The 25976-nt window shown below is 31.8% G+C and overlaps 3 protein-coding genes and 1 pseudogene across 11 annotated transcripts in view; 2 read left to right on the forward strand and 2 right to left on the reverse strand.

Annotated features, from left to right (window-relative positions):
• Window positions 1-24: 24 nt before the first annotated feature.
• Mldr (mitochondrial ribonuclease P catalytic subunit) lies at window positions 25-3020 on the reverse strand. The gene is made up of 5 exons (XM_071786420.1): window positions 2713-3020; window positions 1370-2240; window positions 816-1059; window positions 480-610; window positions 25-372 (listed from the first exon to the last, which is right to left on the reverse strand). Exons 2-5 carry the CDS (start codon window positions 2227-2229, stop codon window positions 42-44), a joined length of 1566 nt encoding a protein of 521 aa, XP_071642521.1. The 5' UTR covers window positions 2230-2240; window positions 2713-3020; the 3' UTR covers window positions 25-41.
• On the forward strand, window positions 3020-5368 carry LOC139818027 (DNA topoisomerase 3-alpha-like; annotated as a pseudogene).
• A 1812-nt stretch (window positions 5369-7180) lies between these two features.
• On the forward strand, window positions 7181-13229 carry LOC139818081 (leucine-rich repeat-containing protein 58). Its single transcript, XM_071786514.1, has 5 exons — window positions 7181-7448; window positions 9070-9549; window positions 10225-10441; window positions 10635-10824; window positions 11257-13229. Exons 2-5 carry the CDS (start codon window positions 9077-9079, stop codon window positions 11421-11423), a joined length of 1047 nt encoding a protein of 348 aa, XP_071642615.1. The 5' UTR covers window positions 7181-7448; window positions 9070-9076; the 3' UTR covers window positions 11424-13229.
• The window catches only part of LOC139818036 (glycogen synthase kinase-3 beta), a 46808-nt gene continuing 33150 nt past the window's right edge, over window positions 12319-25976 (reverse strand). For 8 of the 9 annotated variants that reach the window (XM_071786479.1, XM_071786488.1, XM_071786473.1 and 5 more), the window contains one exon: window positions 16207-23439. In XM_071786479.1, coding sequence (XP_071642580.1) covers window positions 23005-23439 — 435 coding nt within the window. In that variant the 3' untranslated portion in view covers window positions 16207-23004. Of the gene's footprint in view, window positions 13469-16206; window positions 23440-25976 lie in introns of those variants that run through there. The other variant, XM_071786455.1, reaches the window with a different exon arrangement.

A 25976-nucleotide genomic window follows, 5' to 3' on the forward strand; every position in this document is an offset into this window, starting at 1 on the left:
ATAAAGAACATCTAATAAAGAAAATATGTTTTAAATATCATTTATTTTTTTTCATTGTGCTTTAAACAGTACCACTTATTCGGAAATTCATATGATTCTACATAAGTAAGATCCTCGCTGATATATGGCAAGTGCCAACAGTTATCAATCTTCTGTACAAACGGCATACAGGGAAAAGGCTCTTGGATACGGATACCAGTTTTACTTGGCTTGATCAAGTACTGATGCGAATATTGCCATTTCCTAAATGTTTGCTGTAAATGGTTATCCCGCAAGGAGTGCTTATGTTGTCGCATCAAGTCCAACGAGACAAACATTGCGTTTATCCCGCTCGCCATAGTTGCGTAGAGTATGTAAGGATCATCAGCAGATCTAAAATTTTAAGTTTTATGTACACAAGTATTTAAATGTATTATTGGAATTGTTTCATAATTGGTATCCCAAACATCCCACAGTATCTGCATATATTCAATACTTACAAATCATCTATTAAGAAGACGTGTGCATGCCGCTCTACTTGCTTAAAAACAGATAGCTTCCTTTGATGTTTCCGCGTCAATACCAGCATTTTTTTCCTATATTTGCTAAAATACTCGACTACATTGGTTAGCTGTAATATGAACCGTATATTAATATCTAATATATTAAACAATAACGGGTAAATAGAAAAATAGTAACAGGTAATGGAAAAATTACTTTGCAATTGAAACAACAGCATATTTCTACATATATGAACTTGTATATATAATATTATGTACTGATATATCTTTTAATATATTAATATACTTCATTTTGTTAAAAACAGTAGGTATTACCCATAGTAACTTAGGTAGAGACTTGCTCTGAGTATAAGTTAGATTAAGTCCGTCAATCACTACGTCGTAAGGTCTAGTATGTTCAACAAATTTCTTAAAATTCACCAATTCTTTTGGATTAGTCTTACGATAGATATCTGATCCTATGATCACCCTATCTATCACAGATTTCGCCAGTTCCTGAAATTCTTTTTCACTAAATGTTATTTCAGGCAAGGAATAACCGCAATGTCTACAATGTCCCCTAAATGAAATAAAAATCCTACTATTAAAACATTATTCATTAACTCATACTACTAATTTCATTCTATAAAAACACTAATCTATTTTTTTAAACCTTAATTTTCTTTATTAAATTCTTAAACATTATCTTTAAAAAATATAACTATATTTAAGTAATTACATTAATGTATAAAAATTATTATATTAATGTAATTACTTAAATATTAATTTAAAAATCCCATCTTTAATTATTAAATTCTTTTAACCATCATCTAAACTAAAATTACTAAATAAACTAAATTTAATCATATTGAAATAATGAGAAAACAAACGTTTTTCTGGAGATTGTTACAAGCTCCGTGGGCCAGCCATTCTTGCTAGCTGTATCAGCATATGTACTTATAATTTTATCTGACGGTGTTATACCATAATTAGCCCAGAAATTAAACATCTCTTCCATTCTACTGTTAAAAGTTTTTGTATCCTCCAACTGGCAATATTGTAAATGCGATATATATACATTATTTTGTGGAATCATCTTGCGCTGTGTTATGTTTGATAATGCTTTCCATGCGACATCAGGTTTTCCATTTCTAAATGCTGCACTAGCTAATGCAGAATATATCGTGGTGCCTGGAAGAGAGGTAAGCTTCAGCATTTCTATTATCTCATGTGTTGTCTCCCATTCATCCGTCAAACATAAGCTCATTATGCAATCTTCAGCTGTAAAGGAATCCAAATACGGATGCTTCTGTCTCAAAGCATTGTAAGTTTCTACAATTTCCATTTTATCCGCATCAGTCAAGGAGTTTTGTTTCAAAACATAGAGTCTGAGATATTTTCCAATTACTGCCATATTCAGGGGATAATTATTTTCCCTCAAGAATTTGAAATACGCAATAGCATTATCCACGTAGGAGTCTTTAAGACACATATCTATGATTGTGGAGTCGATAGTGGCTGGTGTGACTTGTTGATTTTTCTGAAGAACTTCCTCTCGAATGTTTTTCCATTCTACAGTTGATAAATTTTCTGTCATTTTCTCATATATATCTGCATTTTCCCTGATAAAGGCATTCAAAGAAATAAGTTTCTTAGCATTATAGATTTGTTTCGATAACATATATGTCCTCTTGTGAAACTTGCAAAACTGGGACCATAATGGTTGAGATATTTTATAAAGCAGCGTCATTTATTCTACACCTGAAAATTAAATTTATTCATTGGTAAAATTATGTCATAATTATATAAGAACTTACGTTTGTTTATTTTGCTTTGTTAAAACTGGTGTCATAATACTTATTATAAAAAAATACTTTTAAAATACATCAAAATATTATGAAACAGAACAAAATTATGAATATAAAAAAAAATTGTTTTCCAGAAGTCTAGAATATAATAAACCAGAAATGCTTATTATTGATTATTATTAATTCTAATAATTATTTTTTATATAATTTATATATAAATTATTTGTGCACATACATTAGTAATCAATAAATCTACAAAAATTGATATTTTTATAGTAAATATATTCTATAATTAAATTTAATTTTGCTATTTAATTTAATACACATTAGCATTCATATATTTTTCGATAATTTTACTTTATTAAACAGTACTAACAAATAATGTAATTTATTTCAATCGCACAAGATTAAGATGTTATTCTTACCGCATGTAAGACAATTCACCGTAGAAAGTTTTACAATATTATCGTTATAAATACAATAAATTGTAAATTTGTATATAAATGAACATCAAGAATAGTTCCTCCTTTTTTTCTTCGTTGCTTTCTCATCAGAATTTTCGTAATAAGAGCGAACAGATTTTCTAACCTCTCTGGGATACCACGTTCACCGTATTGTTATCATCGTTTTACTGACGTCAGAGAGAACGAGGGAATAGAAAATAGGGAAGCTTTCTCTGATCTCTACGCAGTCTCTGCTCTCTGGAGTCTCTACTTCGAGTAGTGAACCTAACGACCTAACCTAACCTTCGTGACAGAGAATTGTCAACAATACCAAAAGCATCATGGTCTGGCCCTCTCTTATACAATATCGCATTGGATTGTATGTACGATATATTGCGGTCTGAAAAGAACATCAACAATTTGTCCAGCAAGAAACCTGCGAATTCTTTTTACCCGTAAGGCGATATTGTTCAAAGCGCATTATGAAGGTTCTCTCAATGTTGCCGAGAAACCCAACGCGGCTAAAACTATCGCTGGTTATTTGTCGCATGGTACCAGCAGAAAGGTAAACAATATTATATTCTGCATAGAGCGTTCTCTCAGCAGTAATCTGTGACTATCGTCCACGCACTTCTCATTGTTCAATCATATCTATTTGCAAACCATAGGAGCTCTAGAAATATGCTTCTTAACGCTTATGTTTTTTGTAGATGGAAGGTTTTTCCATGTATAACAAGAGCCTCGAATTTAATGTATGTACAACTATGGGGTCAAAACTGCCAAATGCTGATGACGTCCATGACCGGCCACTTATTAGGCTACGAGTTCACTGGAGCCTATAGCAAGTGATACAGCTGTCATCCGTTAAGCTTATTTGATGCTCCGGTGTCTAAGCAGTGCTTAGATGAAAATTATGTAAAGCTTAAGAGGACCTTAGAGCGAGAAGTGCAATCCTGCAACGCATTGATTATTTGGACAGATTGTGACAGAGAGGGGGAGAACATAGGCTTTGAGATTATTCAGGTCTGCCAAGCAGTCAAGCCTAATATCCGTATATATAGGTAATTGAAAACCTGTTCTATGTTCTTTTCATACATTTGACAAGATTTTTAATGTTTTCTTCATGTTTCAGAGCAAAATTCTCGGAAATTACGAGACAGTCTGTCGAAAGAGCTCTTTAAACTTTGGGGGAACCCAGATGAAGCAATGAGCGATGCCGTAGATGTAAAAAGCGAATTAGATTTACGATATGGTACTGATTCTATTAAAGATCATATTATGAATCGTAATCGAGCTGCAAATAAATTCCATGTAAATAAATATTTAATTAACATGTTGACAGGTGCTGCGTTTACGAGATTTCAGATCCTAAGGTTGCAAAAAACATTCCCCAATACTCTTGGAGATATGCTCATCAGTTATGGAAGCTGCCAGTTTCCAACGCTTAGATTTGTAGTCGAGAGGTTTCTAGCCATCGGTTCAAATTCGAGCCATACTAGAAGCTAAGAGTGCTCGACGAAGGGATATCTGTAGAATTCAGATATGGGCCAGAATAATGCCTTGCCAGATCTTTCTAGACGTGTGCTTGGAACGGTCGGAAACTACAGTAGAGAAAATAACGTGCAAATCGAAAAGCAAATGGAGACCTCTACCCCTGGATACCACTGTAAATAACTGAGTTAAGATATTGCGAGATATTTAGCATTCTTTCTCAAGAATCATCGATTTAAGAATTAGAGAAACAAGGTTCTCGTAAACTACTCGATAAACTTTCTCAGGTAAACTTAATTAATGTCAATAATTAATGAGTCGAACTCTTGGTTAAATATTGCCGGTTAACAGCTATGTCTGTAATGTATGTAAAAATATTTTCTTTCGTGTTTCTTTAGGCTGACGGTTTATAAGGATAGCTTATAAAGCTCCAATAAAGGACGGCAGTTTTATGGGTGTCCGAAAGGTATGAACTCCACCTGTAAGTTCTTCAAATAGGCAGTTGGGGATGACGCTGGTAGTCACGAGAACACGGACTGAAACAATTCCACTGGGAGAGGAAGAGGGAATACAGCACGAAGCAGAATCCCTCAAAAAGGCAATGCCCCCAAGAGGCCTAGACTTACTACGGACAAGAGAAAGTGCGGAAATTGCGGAATAGAAGGTAAAGTGATTTCTCTTTCTCTCTTTTTGTTTTGTTCTCTCTTCCTCTATCTCTACTATTTTCTTCTACTTTAAAAAAATAGTAACATTTTTATTGTTCTTAGTTATATCTATTATCTATCATATTGTACATATTATATATATATTTTTACATTTTCCACTGTTCTTTCACAGGTCACACGAAGAACAGATGCCCATCAAATGGGACGAACTGACAAGTGAATTTTTACATTATTGTAAATAATGTACAGTTTGTAACGATTAAAGTTGTAAAAAGCTTAATTATAACAGAATAGTATCAAACACGAATTTTATCTGTAAGACTTGACTTCTGCCTCATTGAAGTGACAACTTTCATAAGTGTTAAGGTGTTTAAAGGAAGTGGTTTGATCGTCAATTAATGTTGTATAGTTACTGTTTATATCTTAGATGCAATTAATGTTTAATAAATTAAACGACAACTTGTTTGTTATGAGAAAAATTATTTTTTAGTCTCTAATTCTTCTTTTTGCGAGTGAATCTCGGTGGTTGTTTGTGTTAACTATAAAACAGTAAACAAATTAATATAATATATGATATTTATCATTATGTGCCATCAGGGACGAATGAGGACGTGGTTAACTTAAAAATTAGGTAATGGGAATACGCACACAAAGAGATGGTACGTATTATATGAGCAGCATACTGTAAAAACAAATATTTTGATAATTAAAAATAAAATTTTATTAATAATTCCCGCGCGTATAAACAAATATATTGATTTTCGGAAAGTTACATTTAATAAATATATCATTTTTTGAGTAGGTTATTAGGCATTTTTTATCTGTTTATGGTAAGTAGGGAAATCTGAAAAAGAACATTACTTAAAAAGAGCAAAAACTAAAAAAGAATCTAATATTTCGCATGATAAAGGTGCTTTTTCATGGGCGTCAGTTGACGCCGATATTCTGACGCGCAATGAAGAAGCGTCAATGTGTCAATTGACCATGCGTCAATTTTTGGAACTCGCGTCGAGAAATTGATACACATAACCTGCAGTGTTATTATTTATTGCAGTAGTTTTCGAAAAAATGTGTTCGCCGTCAATGAAATATTATGAGTGGATGGTAGAATGTGCAAATGTTATAAATTCAAAAAATTCAGAAATTCAAAAAAGACGTATAGCAGCAGCATTTGCCGTGATAGCTGCAATTGAAGAAAATAAAAGGAGGAAATATAAAAAAAGAAATACTGGGTTGCAGAGATTTTTGAGAATTGTGCAGTGCATGGATTTTACCACGCGATATTTCCTATTTTGCGTTTAGAAAGTTCGCGATTTTTAACGAACCGACATGACACTTTGACGCTAGAAGTTGGAAAATCTGAACTTCTTCATCGTCGACGCAGAAACAACATGACGTCACAAAATCGTCTTGACGCGCGTCAACTGACGCCCATGAAATCGCACCTTAAGAATATAAAAAGTTTAAACCAGAAAATCTTTTAAATATCTTTGCTTAATTGTTTGAGACGGACATTGACAATTTATAAATTAAAACGCATATTTTGCAAGATTTACTCGGCCGAAAATGTATCGCGCGGATATTCGATAAAATGATTACATTTTTCAATATTGAAAAGTATTGCGGATATCAAAACCTACAATTTCAACATGCACATTTAATTTGCGAAAGAGCGACCGCTATATAAGGCAAGCGTGTAGCATATATTTATTGCTAGAATAAAAAAATGTATGAACGCGAATATAAGAACGGGACGCGTCTATAGTGATTCCGCTCTTATCACGTGAAATTGACCGCGCGGGAGACGAAGTCCCTCCGCCATATTGGTGACGTTCTTTTGCCATTTTCAGAACTAAAATCTTCAAGAAGCAATATAAGTTTATAACAAAATATTATAATTGTAATTGTATTTATCTCACAGTTTCAAAAAACTTGAATTAAATTTGTTTTTCCTCTCTCCTGAAAAATATGAATTTTTTTTATAGTGTGACGGTATTCTTTTCGAGATGCGATGTTTTATAAATTTTACGCAACTCCATCTGGATAGACTGCTGGAGGGTCCTCTAAATTTTATTCGACCCGCCAAGAAATTTTGACGTTAATTTAAAAATAAAGATATTTTGTTTTTATATGATTTTCAAAAATAAAATCCTTCAATTATTGAAAAAATTTTAATACATTTCAATAAATCGGCTCTCTTGACAAAAAAGATTTGAGAGCCCCTAAAATAGACTGTTAACAATACATTTGGGATTGGTTGCAACAGTGCTTGGCGGGGAGAACGGCTCGAGCGTGGTAGCGGCGATGATAGGCAATGGATAAAGACGACCGCACTGATAAAGGCGCAGATCGGCCGGATCGGCGCAGATGTCATGCGGTCGCGATTCGTGCGCCGCCGACCTCCGCGTGTTTGATGGTTAGCCGTCGTTCTGCCCGTGCCGCTCGTAAGATTCGCTCGTTCGAGATTCACGCATATAATACGCCCTGTGCTCTCGGGAAGTGCCGACTAAACGGAGTCTGACAACGGCATTGTCTTCATCGCCAAGCTAAAACAAATAATAAGTAAGTGGTGCTCCACGCAGCCCGTCGTGCCAGACGGTTCACAGTCAGTCTGACGTCACGTGAGAATCGCACTGTTAATTCTCGCGCAGAAGCAACGCGCGGATTTCGAACGTCCGTATGCTCGCTTTCGAGCATTTCACTTATTCAATTATTATTTTCTAAATTTCTAAATTATTTTAATATAGCACAATACGAACTTTGCATTTCAATTATGTCGGATAATGCTTTCTTTACGTTAAAAAAAGTGTCATCTTTAGTGGAAAAATGTCTTAGAATTTTTCATATTGTTAATCAGAATTTTTATAAAAATTTTCAGACTTTCCCAGAATGCTCAGAATTTTTCAGATTTTTCTCTCCCGCCATCACATCTTTGTAAAAATCTGAATAATTATGAGAAAATCTGTGTAATTTATCAGAAATTTTTATACATACGGATACTAAAATATTCCAAAAATTTTCATCCCATTATTTCTGAAAAAAAGTATGAGAAATTTTACAAAATTTATAGAACTTTTGATAAATCTTAATTCTTATACAATTTCTGAGAAAATATGAGAAATTTTTTCACAAGGGATGTGAATTTTATTCAATATTTTTGCCATTAATTGAATGAAAATTATATTTTCCGTGTGTAATTTGTTAAATTTTCATATGACTCCTTATCAAAATGACTCATTTTGTTAATTTATCAATGTATAATTTTTTAATAATTTTTGTAATAATATTGATAATGACTGTAACTCAATGGAGATACCTATTTTTCACTCCATTATTTTTTACAAAACACTTTTGAGACTCTCGATCATTTCAAGAAAATTCATTTAATCAACAACAGCATGATTTGCGACGATGGCCTTCTCAGAATCTTATCGATTTCTGATAATTAATTTACTTGCACCGAATGTATGTGCGCCTGCTTGTGGGTAATAATTACAATTAAAAGGAAGGACATCAAATGAAGAATACTCATTGCACTTATATTCTTTATGAACTGATTAAAAATTATTTCGTTGTAATAATAATTTTGGCTAATTATATTATATAGTTATTGTACATTTTTAATCAGTGAACTTTTTTTCGATTTTTTAATAATTTACTTGATATGCACGTCGTATGATAACGTGTTGAACATGAATCCATGTATCATTCACATGGCGAAAAATACACATTCTCTGTTTACTTTGCCGCTTCTGTCGTGCTGTGTCGTGCTTGCGCGATTACGGCAATGACGATGCGAGTTTTTACAAAAATTATCTTTTTTTTTACTATACATGTAAACTTTTTCTCTTTTCCTTGAAAAAACATAGAAATAACGACTAATCGCAATGAGACGATTAACATTGAGTTAATAAATTAACTCGATATATGCATGCTATGAAGATTATACATATGAATGGAAGTATATTATAATAACATTAATTAAATGTCATAAATAGATAGATACGTTAACGCTATTATTTATATATATAAATTATAACGATATAAAGGAGTTATTCCATTTTATAATATTTGATGTATGAATTATTTTATACATAAATGTATTTACATTCTCTTTTATATAAGCGTTATATAATAGTGAATAAGTGGGTGAACATTGAAATAAGTATATGAAATGTTACAGCCTAGTCATGGAGAATTATACGTCAGACTCCAGCGACTCCGATTCCGCTTTAAGAACGTTGGACCTGTCCTATTTGTTGCTGGACAACGAAGTGTTAGATAAGCAATTTCTCAATACCAAAAGTCCAGAGCAAGTGGATACCTTGTTGTTGAGGCAAAATCTCCTCATGAACCTTCCTGCCAGTATCAATAGATTCACCAACTTGAATTTCCTCGACATCTCGAACTGCGGCCTCACCAGATTGCCAGATTTTTGGGCGGATTGCCCTTTGACTTGCTTGATTGCGAAACACAACCACCTGGCCAATGATGGATTAGCGAAGGATTTTGAAAATCTCGCTAGTCTGAGGGAACTCAATTTAAGTGGTAATAGACTCACGGAATTTCCTGATCAGATTCTCGATCTACCTGGCTTAAGGTATCTTTATTTGGGCGGCAATCGTATCAACGAGATTACCAAGGACATCTGGAAGCTGCAGAGGTAATTGCACACTTTAACGAAGTTTAATAATAATTAAGGTTTAGATAAAAATCAAATTCGTTAATTTAATTGTTATAGCAAATTGATAATCGGAAAATAAAAACGTATTATGAAGAACGTAAAGAAACTTGAAAATTATGATCAAACATTTTAATTGTAATGTAAAGAATTTTAATTTAAAAAAGTCTATTGTTAACAACAGTAATACGCGAGTTTATAATTGCGATATCAAGATGTGTCGAAATGATTTCTATGGTTTTGCGTATACATAAAGAGAGACATAGATAAAGGAATTGAATTTGCTGTATCGATTTCGATCCCCGTGTTCTTTTTAAATTTAGTTTGACTGGCATTCCAGCTGTGCAATCAATTTTAATCTTTAAGATATTGCTGTTTGCGCTTTATTTCAATGTTATGCTAAAATAAACGTAACGTTCATCGTATCACGCCCGTTATTTTAACGTTCGTGTGATTTTAGAGTGCAAAACTATATTTGTCGTATTAAAAATTTATAATTATAAATGTGAAAATAAATTCAAATAATTGTATCTGCTTGCGAGTATAATATATGCGCATATGTTTCATATAAAATGTTTTATATAAAAAATTGAACAATTTGTCTTGTTTTTATTAAAAAAAAACATCTCTATCAATAAATATTATGATTTGCCAAAGGTTGCGAGTTTTGTCGATGGGAGACAACAGATTAACAGAAGTACCGTCCACCCTTGGTGAACTGAAGGCCCTACAGGCTCTCGTACTTTGCGACAACATGCTAGAGAGCCTGCCAAGCTCGATAGCCAATTTAACAAATCTGAAGACTTTATCGCTTCATAAGAACAGACTACGGACACTGCCTACCGAGATAATAACGTTAAAATGCCTCACAGAGGTTGGTTAATAATGTAATCACCATTTTATATCATATATCGTATTATATATTAATTGCAACTGATAAAGTTTAGTAAACTGGTGTGCAAAGTTTAGTGGAAACTTTGCACAGCAGTTTAACATTTATAATTAATTCATATGTTGAATCAAATAATTTTTTTTTCTCGGAATACATCTCTTTCGTTTTTTCGCAGTTGTCTTTACGAGATAATCCATTAGTGGTGAGATTTGTATCCGATATGACACACAATCCGCCGTCGTTGCTGGAGCTAGCGGCCCGCATCGTCAAGACTAGCGATATTCGCTACGACAATGAGAGTATACCGCACAACCTAGTGCAGTACCTCAATAGCGGCCACCATTGTGTCAATCCTAAGTGCAAAGGTCAGTATCTCGTAATAATTTAGCAATAATTAGCAAATTTATAATCCAGATGTAATAAACTAGTGATCGGATTTAATTGCAACTTTCGGACCGATTTTTGTGTTGACGTTTATTATTCTCCCTTTCTTATTGATCGATTGAAGATCGATGGATGTCAACATGAAAATCGGGCCGAAAGTTGAAACCAAATTCAATCACTGTGTAAGCAATTAGATAAAATATTACTTCGAGTAGTCACGCGTGGAAAGCTTAAGCGAATCAATCAGTCGAGCATTCCCGATAAGATAAGCTTGAGGAAAAAGCTCGATTGCATTACACTTTCTGCAGCACGTTAAAAAATATGCAGCAGCAAATTTGGAATGACAAAGCATTCTCAAAATATTCCTCTTGATTAAATCTCGCGTTAAGGCCAACCTTTATCTTTCTGCGCAGGTGTTTTCTTTAATAACCGTGTGGAGCACATTAAGTTTGTCGACTTCTGTGGCAAGTATCGCTTGCCGCTGTTACAATACTTGTGTAGCAGCAAGTGCATCGAGCCACGCGACAGCGATGAGGAACCCGTGAGCGGTGCCATGATCAGAAAGGTTCTTCTCGGCTAATGAGATCTTAAAGATATATATACATTTCTGTAATAGATGACATTGAGAATATTGACTATTTCACTATAATTTTTCCCACTTCAAGAGAGATACTCTTCATTTTCTCTCATTTTGCTCTTGATCGATGATGCAAAATTTATAGATAATTATATAGGAATAAATATATTGCAATAGATTCTATAAGATACAGAGGAATTGAATTTACAACATGTAAATATATAGAAATATTATGATGTGTTTTATATGTTTTATTTTTTTTTTTCTGTTTATACATTTGTGTACTTATTCTTTTTTTTCTTTCTTTTCTGCATCAAAAATATAATAACTAATATGTTAAATGTAATTTGGTAAAATATAATAATGTATTTTACAATATAAATAAAGATATAAGATTCTTCTTTAGAACTTCGAAAATAGCAAGGTAAATTTAAATCTGCTTCGAAAGTTTGGAGAAATAAAAGAAATTTTTGATTAATCTAATATGTAAACTCTCGGTATTGTGAACCCTCTATTTTAAATTCTCCTCTTTATTTTAAAACATTTATAAACTGGAATTACGCTGCTCTCATATTACTTACACCCCTTACACCTACACATTTACCACGTAACTATGGCTATATGTAGAATGAAAAAATGAGTAAAAAATAAAGCGTGCGATTCTTTATTTTGCGCATGTGCCACATTAGAATGGAAGTAAAATTAAGGGGATATATTTTGAAGTAGACAATAGACAAGTTTAATTGTTGGAACGATCCTTTCCATCTTGACTGAAAGATCGATATATTCTCGTTCGAGTATTAAGTTTATTAGATCGCATGTCCTACTTAGCAAAGTACTTATCTATTTAGAAATTAGGAGGCAAATTTTGCATGTGGAAAAAGTATCGAGACAGCGATTAACATTATTGTTAATAGTTTATTGTTAAATAAACCACAAAATATACAATAATAATATTATTATATAGAGTGATCCCGCCGCGTGATTGACGACGGCGCGGTATCGCGCGATTCCTTTTTCGCTTAAACACATCCAGAATAGAGTTATGCTACAAGGTATTCATCATCATTATCGTCGTTGCGACTAATACGTTTTTTTTTGCGTCATCATGTTTCATTAAAACTAAAAACAACATTCAAGAGAAAGAACGCAGAGGAGGAGTAGCGAAATGAGAATGATAGGTAAGAGTGTGTGTATTTATAATTTTATATATATATATTATATATATATATATATTATATATATATACTTGTGTATATATATATATAATTGTGTAAACATAGCAATCGTGTAATAAGAGTTTTACTACCTTTTCACTTTTTTTGCTCACTGCTTAGTACAGTGTGTAGTCATATATAATTAATTACCTATACATACATATACATATTCATATATATATACGCTTTATCTATATATTACATACATATATATGTATGTACATGCTTCTTTTTCTTGTTCTCTCTCTCTCTTACGAGCGCACTTTTATTTTCATACACACGACATACACATACACACACACACATACACGTGCGCATATAATCTCACACCTATTCACGACGTCGAATTAGCGCGTTTTTATCGTATAGGCATGGTAGTAACTAACACTACTCTGTTTACTTTATTTTTTTCTTATAATCATCTTCATTTCACTTTAATTTTTTTATTTAATTGTGTGGTAAATATTTTTGTCGCTTATGCATCGTCTCTCTCTCTCTCTCTCTCTCTCTCTCTCTCTCTCTCTCTCTTTCTCTCTCTCTCTCTCTTCTATATATATATTTATATATATTAAACAATTTCTCCCTAATATCGTACATTCATGAGTTTTAAACATTAAGCACTCACTGCGCCTGCGGTCGAGGGTGTTACCTTGATTTATCAATTATTCGCCGCCCCTTATATCATTCGGGAGTACCGTCATCGTCATCATCATCCATTTCGACCGGAGCGTGATGTGATCTGCATCAACCAATATATTTTCTATTCGCCGTCCACCACTTGCTGCTCCTGAGCTTCCTGCTCCTTTGTCTCCTTGGCATCCTTGTCCTCGTCTAAAATGCGATATTAAAGGAGTGTAAAGAAGGTACAGGGTCATGAAAGAAAGAGGCGTTAATTTTATCAGGATATTTCTTGTATAATGTATTTCTTCCTTAGTGTAAATAAATGTGATTATGCAGTTTGCTTTAAATGTTAACATGCAATTTTTTTTTTATTTATATTACGTAGTCCTCTGTATAAATTATTATATATTTTCTATTGATATTTTTTGTTAATTTAAAAAATTATTTGTTAAGCAATTTCTTACAGATAACAATTTATCTTGTTCTTTTTTTCAAAGTAATAAAAGAGAAACTTTGTTTTCTACAATTTAAGATCTGGACATTCTATTTTATTCTTAATTACAAAGACAACAATAGAAAATATGTAAGAAAATATAAAATAAAATTTTTAAACAAAATTAATTTATTTAAGAAATGTATATAGAATGAGCTAAATAGAAAGATTATGTCATTATATTATTTCAAAGTTAGACTATTTAATTAAGCATCTTTATACAAAGTAGCTTTTATATTAAAAAGCTCGAACTTTTTTACATTTCTACCAAAGAAGAGAAATAATTTGAAGAGATTGATAATTTTGTCTGAATTCTTTAATATTTGTGTCGAATAAGAGAGTGATTGCGTATTAAACGAAACGCATTTGCTAATGATTATACTCGTGAGATATTGATTGCTTTATCATTAGGTCAGATCGGTAGAGTACACAACGTCACCAAGGATGTCGCGATGTGATAATGAAACACACGTAATTACTATACCGGGTATCCGAGAATTCGTGGAAAATCCATTTTATAGTATATTGAAATTGAAAGATACGTTATCACACAAAACGTGAAACGTTCGTGCAACTTTTTTAATAGAATTAATTATTAGATTAAAATAGAACAATAATTAGAATTAATTAATTATTAATAACATTAATAGAACGTCAATTTTTTCAATTAATTTAAATATTACGGATCAGTAAATAACAAAACGTTGTCATGCAACTCGAATTGGATTTCAATAAGATTTGGCGTTTAGTTACTAAAATATATGTCAAATATGTATATATTTAACATTATGCAATGTTAATAAAACTTAATAGGTTACAGTGAAGTGCAAAAAATATTCCTTAAGCAAAAAACGTTGGGACCCTATACATATATATATTTATTAATTTGATTAGTTTTAATTATATACGCAATGTAAGACATTCTAAAAAAGAAGTTGCGAGACTCTAGTCGGTATTTTAATTTTCAAATTTAATAAATTTTTAATTGAGAAAACAATTTTTGCATTATAACAGAATAAAAAATGAGAAGAGAATTATAGTTGTAATTGTAAATTTGTTTAAATTAAAAATTCAAAGTTTTCTTGATCCTCATAAGATATTTCTTACGCACTTCTGAAGAGGATGTCCAACAATTGGGATTCTTAGAACGAATATTGAGATCAGATCAGATCGGATCCAAAAGAGAAATTAAGATTATTCCTAAGGTATCACTCACACCTTCGTATCAAATATTCCGCAACAGTATATAAATTCACTTATACGATGAACTTTGATAGATAATAAATGAGATACATCTTGATATCTGTGGAAATGTCTGTGGAAAAAGTGGACGAATTAAAATGGAATTGGAAAGAAAAATCACTTGTATGGAGTTATACGTAAGACATATTCACGAAACTTTAAAATTGAAAGATCAAATTAAATTATATTAACATATTTAACTTAATAAAGTGCAAAATAAGAAAAGATCTTTCTGTTTTTATTCTCCTTAAATAAAACCTTTAGTAAAAAAATTAAAATAAAGTTAACATTAAAATTAACATGCAATAATAAAAAGATACAAATATTATATACACACATTCAAAAATGATTAATTAAACTTTTCAAATTCAGGTTTATTTGAATTCATTTGTTTGTTGTGCTTGGTTAATTTATTTTCAACAATTTCCTTTTTTCCATCCATTTTTATTCGTGTTTGATTAATAAATCCATTAAAGACCATGCATTGTTCTGTAATGGAAATCATTTAGTTAAAGACCGTAATTATAATACTATATTTTATTATACAACTGTTCTTACTTTTCATTTAATTCCACAATATTATGAATAATTTATACTCTCGAACATTTTTATATATTTAAAAACAAGATATTAAAAAAGAATTGATACTGGAGAATGTCATTATTATTATTAAATTTATTTTATTCACAACATAATTTTTATCCCAAAAATGTGATTGGTCGTTAATGGATTAATGTAATGTGCGCCATATTACATTAATTCCTTACGTGATATGTCATTTTAGGAAAATAGAAGTTAAGAAAGATTGGTCTTTGTCGAGATATATCGTAATTAGTCACACTATTTAGCGTTCTTACCTTATGCAGATATATTAACACGTAACATATGCAAAACAACATTACTCGCACAGTCAGCGACAACGTCAAAGTATGAATTATTTTTTACAATGTATTATATTAGTGCAAAAGTATTTACTAAATAAGATTCAGAACAAAATAACATAGTTTTAAGAAAACTATACCTTTATTAATTGAAATAATTATCATATATTTAGGTTCATGCATTCCTACTTTTTCATCTTAAATCCTTTTCACATCTTAAAACTTTAAACTTAAACTTTCTCTCGTAACTTGAACTTGTGAAAGTATCTTAATATCTTTTGCACTAATTTAATATACACATGAACACACGCGCGCGCACACATACACATATATATTTTACATATTAAATTAGTTTATTGTTTGTCTCTTTACACAATTGTTACATTTTATCCGTTACATCTTGAAGGGTGTAAACGATGATGTTAGGATAAAAAGAAAACTTAACAAATAAGATGTCATTGTAAAACGAAGAGAGTATATTATATAATGATATTATTTAAGGTTTTTATTTCCTCATTGTAATATCGATTAACGGCATTAAAAATAAGATATAAATTTTTTCTTGTACAATCGAGATAAATTAGTTTTTTCACAAGCAGCTTCTCATTGTTGGATAAATTTGTATAAAATAGTTCGTATTGAACCAAAGATTCCTTCTCGTAGATTAATAAATAGCTATAAATCTCGATCGATTGTCGTAAGGTTCATTTTTGTTGAAAATTTATTGGAAATCATATTTGCAGCTTGAATTATACATGCACTTACTAATAAAACAAGGGATTTTGTCAGTACGTCTTATTAATCTATATTATCAAACGCACATGTTATAATATATGAAAAAATTGATTTATTTCAATGTATAAAGTAAGAAAAAAAATTCATATATGATTTCTTGTTTTTAACGTCATAGTTTAATACAGCTACAACGAAGAAACAGAAACCTTAAAAGCAAATTTTTGTCTAATCTTTCTCTTCGCACCATTTCTTCACAACACCAATGTGTTTTTATTCATCACTATCATTAAAATATTAATTAATTTGCATATATGCATATATATATGCATATACACACACATATATATATACACATTATATATTAAATTCTATATATATTTATATTATTAATCTAATAATAATATTATAATATATACACACATATTATAAATTTATTATTATTAGATTAATCGAAAGATTCGTTCATTATATGGCTCCTTATACTAATAAACAAAAAAACGAAATGAACGAACTTTTCGATCAATATTTTATATTTATATAGAGTTTTAATATTTTACATATTCTTCTTTCAAGCTGACAATCACGTCAAAAGAGTTTCGTGATCATCTAATTATGAAATACAGAGAATCCCCTCCCATTTGTCTGAGTGTAAGGTTTCCACAGACGATAAAGAAAAGACTCGCTGAGACAAGATGAGAAAGGAATTAATTCAAACAAAAAATCGATGAATTTGTTTATTAATAATAATAATGATAAATAATCAACAATATATCTATGTCCAAGAAGTGAATATTCGATATTCGTACTTATTGCTTACTTTACACCTAAATTTCTGATTAATTTCTTTTCTGAATTCTTCGGTGTTTTTCTCTTTCAAGAGTCGTTCGAAAGAAACGGTGAGTTTATTTGTATCAATTGCACTTTCATGCGCTTTAAAATAAAACGAATATACATATGTATATCTAGGCTTTAAGAAGAGATAGAAACGAAGTGCGAAAGATGCAACTGAAACGAACAAACTTAGAGATGGATAACGGTGTAATTTCGCTGAGTTGTAAAAAATGTCGATTATTTCAAAACCTCTTTCGAATTAAAAAAATATTTCGTGCTGTGTATCAACATGACAACACAAAAGAGAATTCGAGCCTTTGCATCGAGCCAGCCATCTCTTAAAGTAAAGATAAGGATTTATAAATGCACCATTCAAAACAATTAGAAAATAATTAATTCAAAATATGTACAACTAATTAACAAACCATTTAATATTTTCAATATTGTTTCCGATACCTAAACCTGAACTAGTTCTTTAGTTCGTTCTCAGATTTATTTATATATTTTATGCAATATTTTAACCTTCACAATCTCATAATTTATATCTATTTCTAATTGTACAGAACAGTGTAATTTAAATTTGTACATGGCGAAAATGTGAATTTCACTTTTCTATCATCGACACGTTTACGACTTCTTGTACAAAGCATATTTTCGTTTTTTCAAAACCGGAAGACACATTCCGAAAAATAAATTCTAAAGCTGTCTTACTTCTAAAGTTAGAGAAAAGTTGACGATGATTTCGTTTCAAATCAAACGTGAGATGCAGCACTAATCATAAAAAAAAACCAGAAAGACGAGAGTTAAAAAACTTAATTTTAATATCTTCAACGTCGATAAAATTCTAATTTGAACCTCAACGTCTCTAATTTTTATATATCACTCACTCTTTCTTCATATATTTTGCTTCTCATTTTTGATTGCATCTCCTGGTAGAAGAACCGAACTGGTTGAATGTTATCTTTTGCAACGCAATGAGAGAATATGCTACACATGTTGAGATAACTGGATTGTCCCGGGATACAGCTACGAGGATTATAGATTTATTTCTGAATTAGATTCAGAGAATTACACATTAGTAACTTTATACTTCACTCTCTCTCTCTCTCTCTCTCTTTCTCTCTCTATACATTTTGTATTATTAAAAACCATTAACAAATAATTTGATTTTTAAATCTTAACAATTAATATATTGCAAAATTGCCGGTAATAGCAAACCAACAATAAATATACTTTATAAATTATGTATAAAAGTTATTTATTTTTATTATTTTATATATGTACGTCAAATATTTATTTTATGCCTTAAAACCATATTTTTTAGAAAATGAAAATTACATGCTACAAACCTTTCCATAATTCTTGCAATAGAGAAGTGCGTCTTCTTAATCTAAGAGAGTTTTCGCTCTTATCACACGTTCCTTTGAAAAACTTTTCGAATTTTCAACTGTTTTCCCGCGTAACTGATTCCTGGGACATGTATAACGCACAAAAACTTTTTTTTAGTTATCGAAGGAATTTTATTAACATGTCAAAAAGTCCATTCGCCATGTACGATGTCATCGGCTTAAAAGTATTACAAATCGCTCCATTGAGTCGATCAGGTTCGTCATCTAGATTAAAAAAAAAGAAAAAAGAAAAATTTGGAAAGCCGAGAATCCGGAAAAAGTCATAGCGTAGCGACAGTATTTAGGGATAACAATTTTAAGAGCCAAGGTATGATCGATATAGGCATTAATTAATGTCTGCCTTTTCTAAATGTTTCAGCAAGAAAGACAAATTTGTTAGTTAATATTCTCTTAAATTATGACAGCGCGTCTTAATCCGCGTCGATTTTTATATCTGAAAGAGACACTTTTATACATATTGAAACATATTTCAAGTATCTTTCTGCGTGTATCAGTAATAGTCCTCAAGTAGCAGAGTAACGTCAAATCACGTATTAATAACGTCTTTAACGTCAATAAGACGTCTTTAAATATCATCTTGCTACTTGGGTCATTAACGGAAGAAATCTGAACACAAAATAAAGGGTATCCTTTTCATGATCATTTGCCTACGAGATGACATCAGTCGAGATGAAATGCAGACATTAATTATTGATATTATCGTTCGATATTCATCGTTATATCGTTCCGTAGTATGCGATATCTGCAAGTTGACTTAAATCTTGAAGAAATACAGTTCGGCTTAATGAAACTCGCGTTATGAATCCAGAATATAATAGTCCATTTCCAATTTTTATCTCCTTCTAAAACGACTTCGCAATAACATCCACCGTGTATAATTTGAAACTGGTACAATTTCCGATGAGCATAATTTTCTACGAGAAAGGATTGTAAGAAAATTATCATTTCATTTATTCACAAATATAAATGCAATGGTCACTCAATCGTTAGAATTTTAAATTATACCAGTTTCGGTTCTGCTGTCGCATTCTATCAATAAATTAATGATATTAGATGCTAAATTACGCATTTATCTCGAATTTTCGTTTAACTAGAGTCGCGTTTAGCAATTATCAGTTGTTAAAGAAGGAACGATTCTTACATATATGCTAAATTATGTCGATAGCACGATGATCTTCTTCCAATTGTCATCGATGTTATTTTTTCAACCAATTTTGCAATGCATTAATAAATTATTAGACATTTGATTACACATTGTTTTGGTTTGTTTTCAATTCGAATCATGCTTAGCAATTGTCGGTTAAAGAGAAACCAGTTATATGTACATTTAATATGTACATTTAAGTCAATTCAGCAATAAAGAAATTTGTTTTCGCTGCCAAATTATGCATTAATAGTACGATGGTTTTCTTTCAACAAGCATCTGTACTTTTTAAAGTTAAATTTGCAGATATTGAACTCTGTCTAGAAATGCCTAGACATAATCGAATATGGTTACATGTACAGTCGAATATCCGTATAATCAACTCCCCGTATTATAAATCATCTAAATATTCTTTAAAGAGAATTTTCTTTTTCGCATAGCTTTCCCACTATTCATATTTGCTATGTGATTGCGTAATCATATTAGAATGAGAAAGCAAGTAAAAAAGATATTCAATATATATGTTACTAAAATCCAATTAGAAACTTAAAGAAAAGTATACAAAAAGCAATTTGTTTGATCCTAACGAGTTCACAGTAAAGGCATTCGACTGTATTTTAACGATTTTAACTCACTTAGAGTCGCGCATTTAGCCGTTCTCAATTAGCACACTGTCTGCTATGTCATTTATACGAATCACTTATATATAAATGACATTCAATTTCATGAAAAATTTTTAGGAAACCAAACCCGTTCTCTTCATAACTTACTTTTTTTATCGTAGAATATCATTGCACACTAGCTTGTTACGAAAATTTGATGTCATTCGTATTTAAATGACAGAAATAAAGTGTCATTCATATATAAATAATGGGTTTAACATAGCAGTCAATATGTTAAAGATGGATTTATTTTTTATATATACATAGGGTATAATTAAGCATTCGCTGTCAAATTGCGTCGGTCTAGTCTACAAAAGACAACATAACATTCTTTATCCGTTATCAGCATTCACATTCTCCTCAAGTATTTTTGTCAAGCTTCGATTTCGCAATTTGTCTTAAAATATAAAATGATGGCGACGCAAACGACATTACTAAACGCATTAGATTATACATCCTCTTAGTTTACCTTTAATTAGAGTAAACGCATTTAGCGGTATTTAAAGTTAAAGGGGGACAAATTCCTACACATATATATATACACTGAATTCGATTCGACAACAACGAAGCGTAATTAAGACTCCTAATAGCCACATCGGTTTATAATGTAAGAAGTAAAAAATGTCAAAATTTTTGTTCGCGCATGCACACACTGAAGTAAATTAGCTTTTCGCAACAATTCGTAGCTGACAGAATAATTTCGAGAACAATTCCGAAACTTTCTCTTCGGTAAATATTATAAATTAATATTAGATCTATTCCGTGTGTCTGTAACAAAAATGAATTTTGAGATCTAGCTTCAACAGATATTTATCAAATTGAGAATTCTCGGCGTGTTTCGTAGATCTATTCTATCAAATACAAGTTGTAGCATATAAGAAAATGTTAATTTACTTCAATGTGTAAAATACTTTTGATACTATATGCCCACACAGTAGGTCCAAACTCCCTTCCTGGAAAGAGAAGGCGAGTTTCAGCGAATTCTTCAAAAGCAGCGAACTAAAATAGATTATTTAAAGAGAAACGGGATGTGAAATGTTATATATTGGAATCTACGGATGTAATAAATAAAATTGCGCGTTCTCTAGCCATGTACCGATGTTAGAGAAGTTACGTGAAGCTTTTCCGATATGTCTTTATCTTTGTTGATTTTATGTCAGCTAGGAGCTAACGACATTCACCTCTTCTCTTATTTTGAATGGAGAAGATATCAGTCAAAGCTTCCTTTCTCATTGTAAAGTGTGTGTGCAGTTAATTGGAACACGCAGTTTATACTTATTACGTTGCGAAAACTATACGCTTGCGCATATCTATGTATCGAACCCCTAGAAAAGTATTGCCACAACTCAAAAAATTTCGATTTTGAATTAAACCTATAAAAAGTATGCCTAAAATGTTACATACGTGCTATAATATCACAAGCGATATGCGAAATAACTTCTGCCGCATGGAGCAGAAGTGTCGTTATTCTTTTAAATCGGTTGCGGTCGCTTGACAAGTAAATCATACCAGACCTGAATTAAATTTATTCTTCTCTCCTAAAAATTGTGAATTTTTAAGTCGTGACACTATTCTTCTAGGAGTGTACATATTTCTATTTTTATATATCTCATGCAATTATAAAATTAATATAATTTTTTCCCTGTGCGTCTTGTTGTTAACGATTGCTTTACAGTTTTCCAGAAATGTCTTTACGAATCTGAAATATGATTATAGTTCCGCAAAATTAGATTAACGTTCTCCTATCATAAAATTCGATTTTATATGCCTGTTCCATAAGAATAGCAATTTTATCGTTAAAAAGATAAGGAACAGATGCAAAGATAGACACGAATCTCGAGGTAGAAGAATCTTGGCTGTCTAATTTACAGAAATATAATCTAGTTGCACTATAGACTCGCAGTCAAGATATATTTTTCAGACAATATATTTTGGTTAATAAGTCGGTCAAGCAGTCGCCACTGAGAACGAAAAAGTCAGTGAGTAGTGGAGATAATAAGTCGACAGTACTGGCGCTCTGCCTCCGTCCTCTGGAAATTACGAATTAATCGAATTTTCATCTTCGTTAAGATGAAGAGAGTCAGAACCTCCTGGTCCAACGTGCCTACGGAGACGGGCGAGGAGCCTTAATTCCGCCGAATCGCGTCGCTGTACTACCACTACTTCTCGCTAGAGAGAAGATGAAAATCTTATATCTATATATTCCGCAATGCAGTATACAACGCATTTACAACGTGGACATCCTCGTCAGAAGATGATTACTTCGTCATGCCATCGTAACAACGTCATAACCCAATTCTTTAATAACGTTAAAAAGGAAAAGAAAAGTAGAAGATAGAGTAAAGCGGTTCAAGCCATGTTCGATTGGCTGGGGTCAGTGTTTTGCGTGTTTGTAGCGGTGGTGTTAGTGGTGGTGTTGGGATTGCTGGCGCTATTATCACTAGAGTTACCGCTAGCACTGGCAGCGGCGCCCGTGGCGTCCGACTGGCCGCCACCTCCGCCCCCGCCGGGATTTCCCTCCGTACCGGTGGTGGCGGCGGCCGATTGCATGTACTTGGGTATCAGCATGCTGTTAAGGATCGGCTGGATTCGCAGCTCATGCTCGGTGAAATTGAAGAGTGGCGGCAATTCACGGCCGCTCGGCAACCGCGTGCCCTGTTCACGTAATTCATTGAAGAACGAGTGCGCACATGCTTGTAGCGGCGTCATGCGCAGCGACGGCGTATATTCCAACAGCCGTGCTACTAGGTCCATCGCTTCCGGCGGCGTACGCGCCCTGAACACCTGCAATCACCATCAAGTTCATGACAAAACCTTGTATTTTCAACTTTCGTTAAATGTATCAATAAATATTCCTTAGATAAATATTACGATATGCTGATCACACATTTGTTGGGACTTTTAGAGACAGACTGTCAGTCTTGGTTTAAAGGATGAATTTTAGAGCAAAAATCTTATTCTAAATTAAATTTGTAGAACATTGGTCCGTAATAACGGCGCACTGTACTTGATAAATGCAAGATGCTTTGCAAGTATGATCCATTATAGCGGTGCTATGCGATTAATTTCATTGATAAGATCATATTACATAACAATAATAATATTTGAATACTTCTGATATTTCTTTGGTCTCTTTTAAAGTGCAAAAAATAAATAGCGTGCAAAAAGTATACTTTATTAAAGTATTTTAATAAAGTATAATAAATAAAATAAGAAAGTTTATCAGTAACGGCCAATTGTGCAATATTACCATAGACTTACGTAAATAAACTGTGCATTCGTATGCGACAGCTAATGACAACATTGAAGAGCAGAGATATGCAAGATTAGATATTTCCTCCATCACATAATGCACTGTGTTATATGTAAATATACTTTTAACAGTAAGATAAGAGCATTATAAATGTGCAGTGAGAATAAGAACTAACCTTGACTATAAAACTTATTTGTTTCTTTATGATCAGCAGTGTACCAGTAAGAGGAGCAGTAAGAATACGAATCAAAACCTTTTATTTTCGTGCATTGACATTTTCTGTTCAATGTTTTCAAAAAGTTGAACATTGTGTAGAATTATGGAAGATTGAAAGTTGTACGAATGATTAATAACAAGAACAGTTAGTAACATGTAAATTCTCAGTTTTAAATCTCAGTAGGTATCGTAAAGTTTGTCAATTCTTTTGTACTACGAGGTCTATAAAATTCCGTTTAAGAAAATTACACACTGATTCCAAGCACTACTCTCAGTATGATGGATATGATAGGTCGCGATATGTTATTAAAAGATTCGTAACGAGATGGTTTTAGTCACACTTCGTATGCAAAATTTCAGTTCTTACATTTCATTTTATGGCGTTTAACTCTAGGATCACTATATATGGGTTTGTTCAACCTGGCGACAATTTCAAATTGCTAACATTCTTGGAAATTTTTCCTGTTTAAACATTTACATTTTTCAATCTAGCAAACGGACTTGAATTTTGATTTTATAATTCTGTTTCACGATGTCTGACATTCTCTTGTAAACAAATTTATTGAAAAATATGTATTTGTATCAGAGTTATGTAAAAATAATAGGCTAAAATCTGATAGATCCAATATGTAAATGTTATGTACTATATACATATAATCATATACAAAAATACAATGTGCAGTCCTAGAGTTAAGAAATTTGTTTTGATACCTGCTGAGAACTGAAAATTAAATAATTATGCTTTGTATCGACAATGAGAATGGATAAGGATAACATCGATATTTGTCATTAATATTATCATCAAAAACTTATCTATCTATATTCGAAAATCATCCATTGTAGAACATCTATTGTGCTCATCTATAATTTGTACAATTTAGCACATAGTACTACATCTTCATAAAAGGACAGATATCCCAATAAAAACACAGAAAAATTTATAAAGTTTAAATCTACACACTATATATGTACTTATATATGCAACTTTGTTTATATATATTTTATATATACATATATATGTACCAGCATAATATTAGAATAAATATGTACATCTAAGATGAACACAGACTCCAAGCACTATTCTCTGTGCAATAGACACGAAAGACCACAGTATGTTACTCATTCTTTCAAGTTTGACAAATGCAAGTCTCAAATATCACCAGAACATCAGAGTAAGTGACTCTCAATCAGTCGCCATAACAAATGTAAAATGTAAGAAATCGCGTATAAAAAATCATTAGTGTCGTTAACAGATGAGACTATAGGCAATGAGGAGTTACATGAAGAAGATAATTGATCGTAAAGGAAATCTTGAAGACTATTCTTCTCCTTATTTTCGTTCTCTTTTAAGTAATCATTAAACAAGATTGGGAATAAGTCTGCACGCTCGTCCGAATATCGAAATGGAAGTTTAGATGTTATTTCGAATGTTAGTACAACGGGCCAAGATAGAGAAAGTTTGTGCCAGCCATATTGAACAACACTTGTTGCAAGTCGGATCACTTACTCTAATCTTCTGATGCTCCGTGGAACACATAGGTGTTTCACTCATTCGTTGAAGCATATACTGCAAATCACGAGTACATGTATTGATGATGGGCACCGATCGAGGCGCTATTGCTATTGCCATCGATCTTTTAAACACGAAAAAATAATCTCTTCCTACGAAAGTGCATGTTGAATAATTCTTCATGCAATGTTACATCAAATTCGACTCTACCTTTCCCTTTAACTTGAAAAATTAACTGAAAAATTTCTGTTTTCTGTTTTGTCATTATCCTGTTTAAAAAATCCATATTTTTCTGAAATTTGTGTTTTAAGTATATATTTCAAACGATATATATTTCAAAAG

The sequence above is a fragment of the Temnothorax longispinosus genome, chromosome 1, assembly GCF_030848805.1.
Source record: "Temnothorax longispinosus isolate EJ_2023e chromosome 1, Tlon_JGU_v1, whole genome shotgun sequence".
In the NCBI taxonomy this organism is placed as follows: Eukaryota; Metazoa; Arthropoda; class Insecta; order Hymenoptera; family Formicidae; genus Temnothorax; species Temnothorax longispinosus.

Excerpts from the sequence above, each read along its gene's own strand:
- Mldr (XM_071786420.1), bottom strand. The coding sequence starts at position 2,229 with ATGACGCTGCTTTATAAAATATCTCAACCATTATGGTCCCAGTTTTGC. Across the intron at positions 1,060-1,369 it reads GTAACAATCTCCAGAAAAAC|GGGACATTGTAGACATTGCG; the intron begins GTTTGTTTTCTC and ends TATTTCATTTAG. Across the intron at positions 373-479 it reads GTCTTCTTAATAGATGATTT|ATCTGCTGATGATCCTTACA; the intron begins GTAAGTATTGAA and ends TTAAAATTTTAG.
- LOC139818081 (XM_071786514.1), top strand. The coding sequence starts at position 9,077 with ATGGAGAATTATACGTCAGACTCCAGCGACTCCGATTCCGCTTTAAGA. Across the intron at positions 9,550-10,224 it reads GACATCTGGAAGCTGCAGAG|GTTGCGAGTTTTGTCGATGG; the intron begins GTAATTGCACAC and ends GATTTGCCAAAG. Across the intron at positions 10,442-10,634 it reads CGTTAAAATGCCTCACAGAG|TTGTCTTTACGAGATAATCC; the intron begins GTTGGTTAATAA and ends GTTTTTTCGCAG.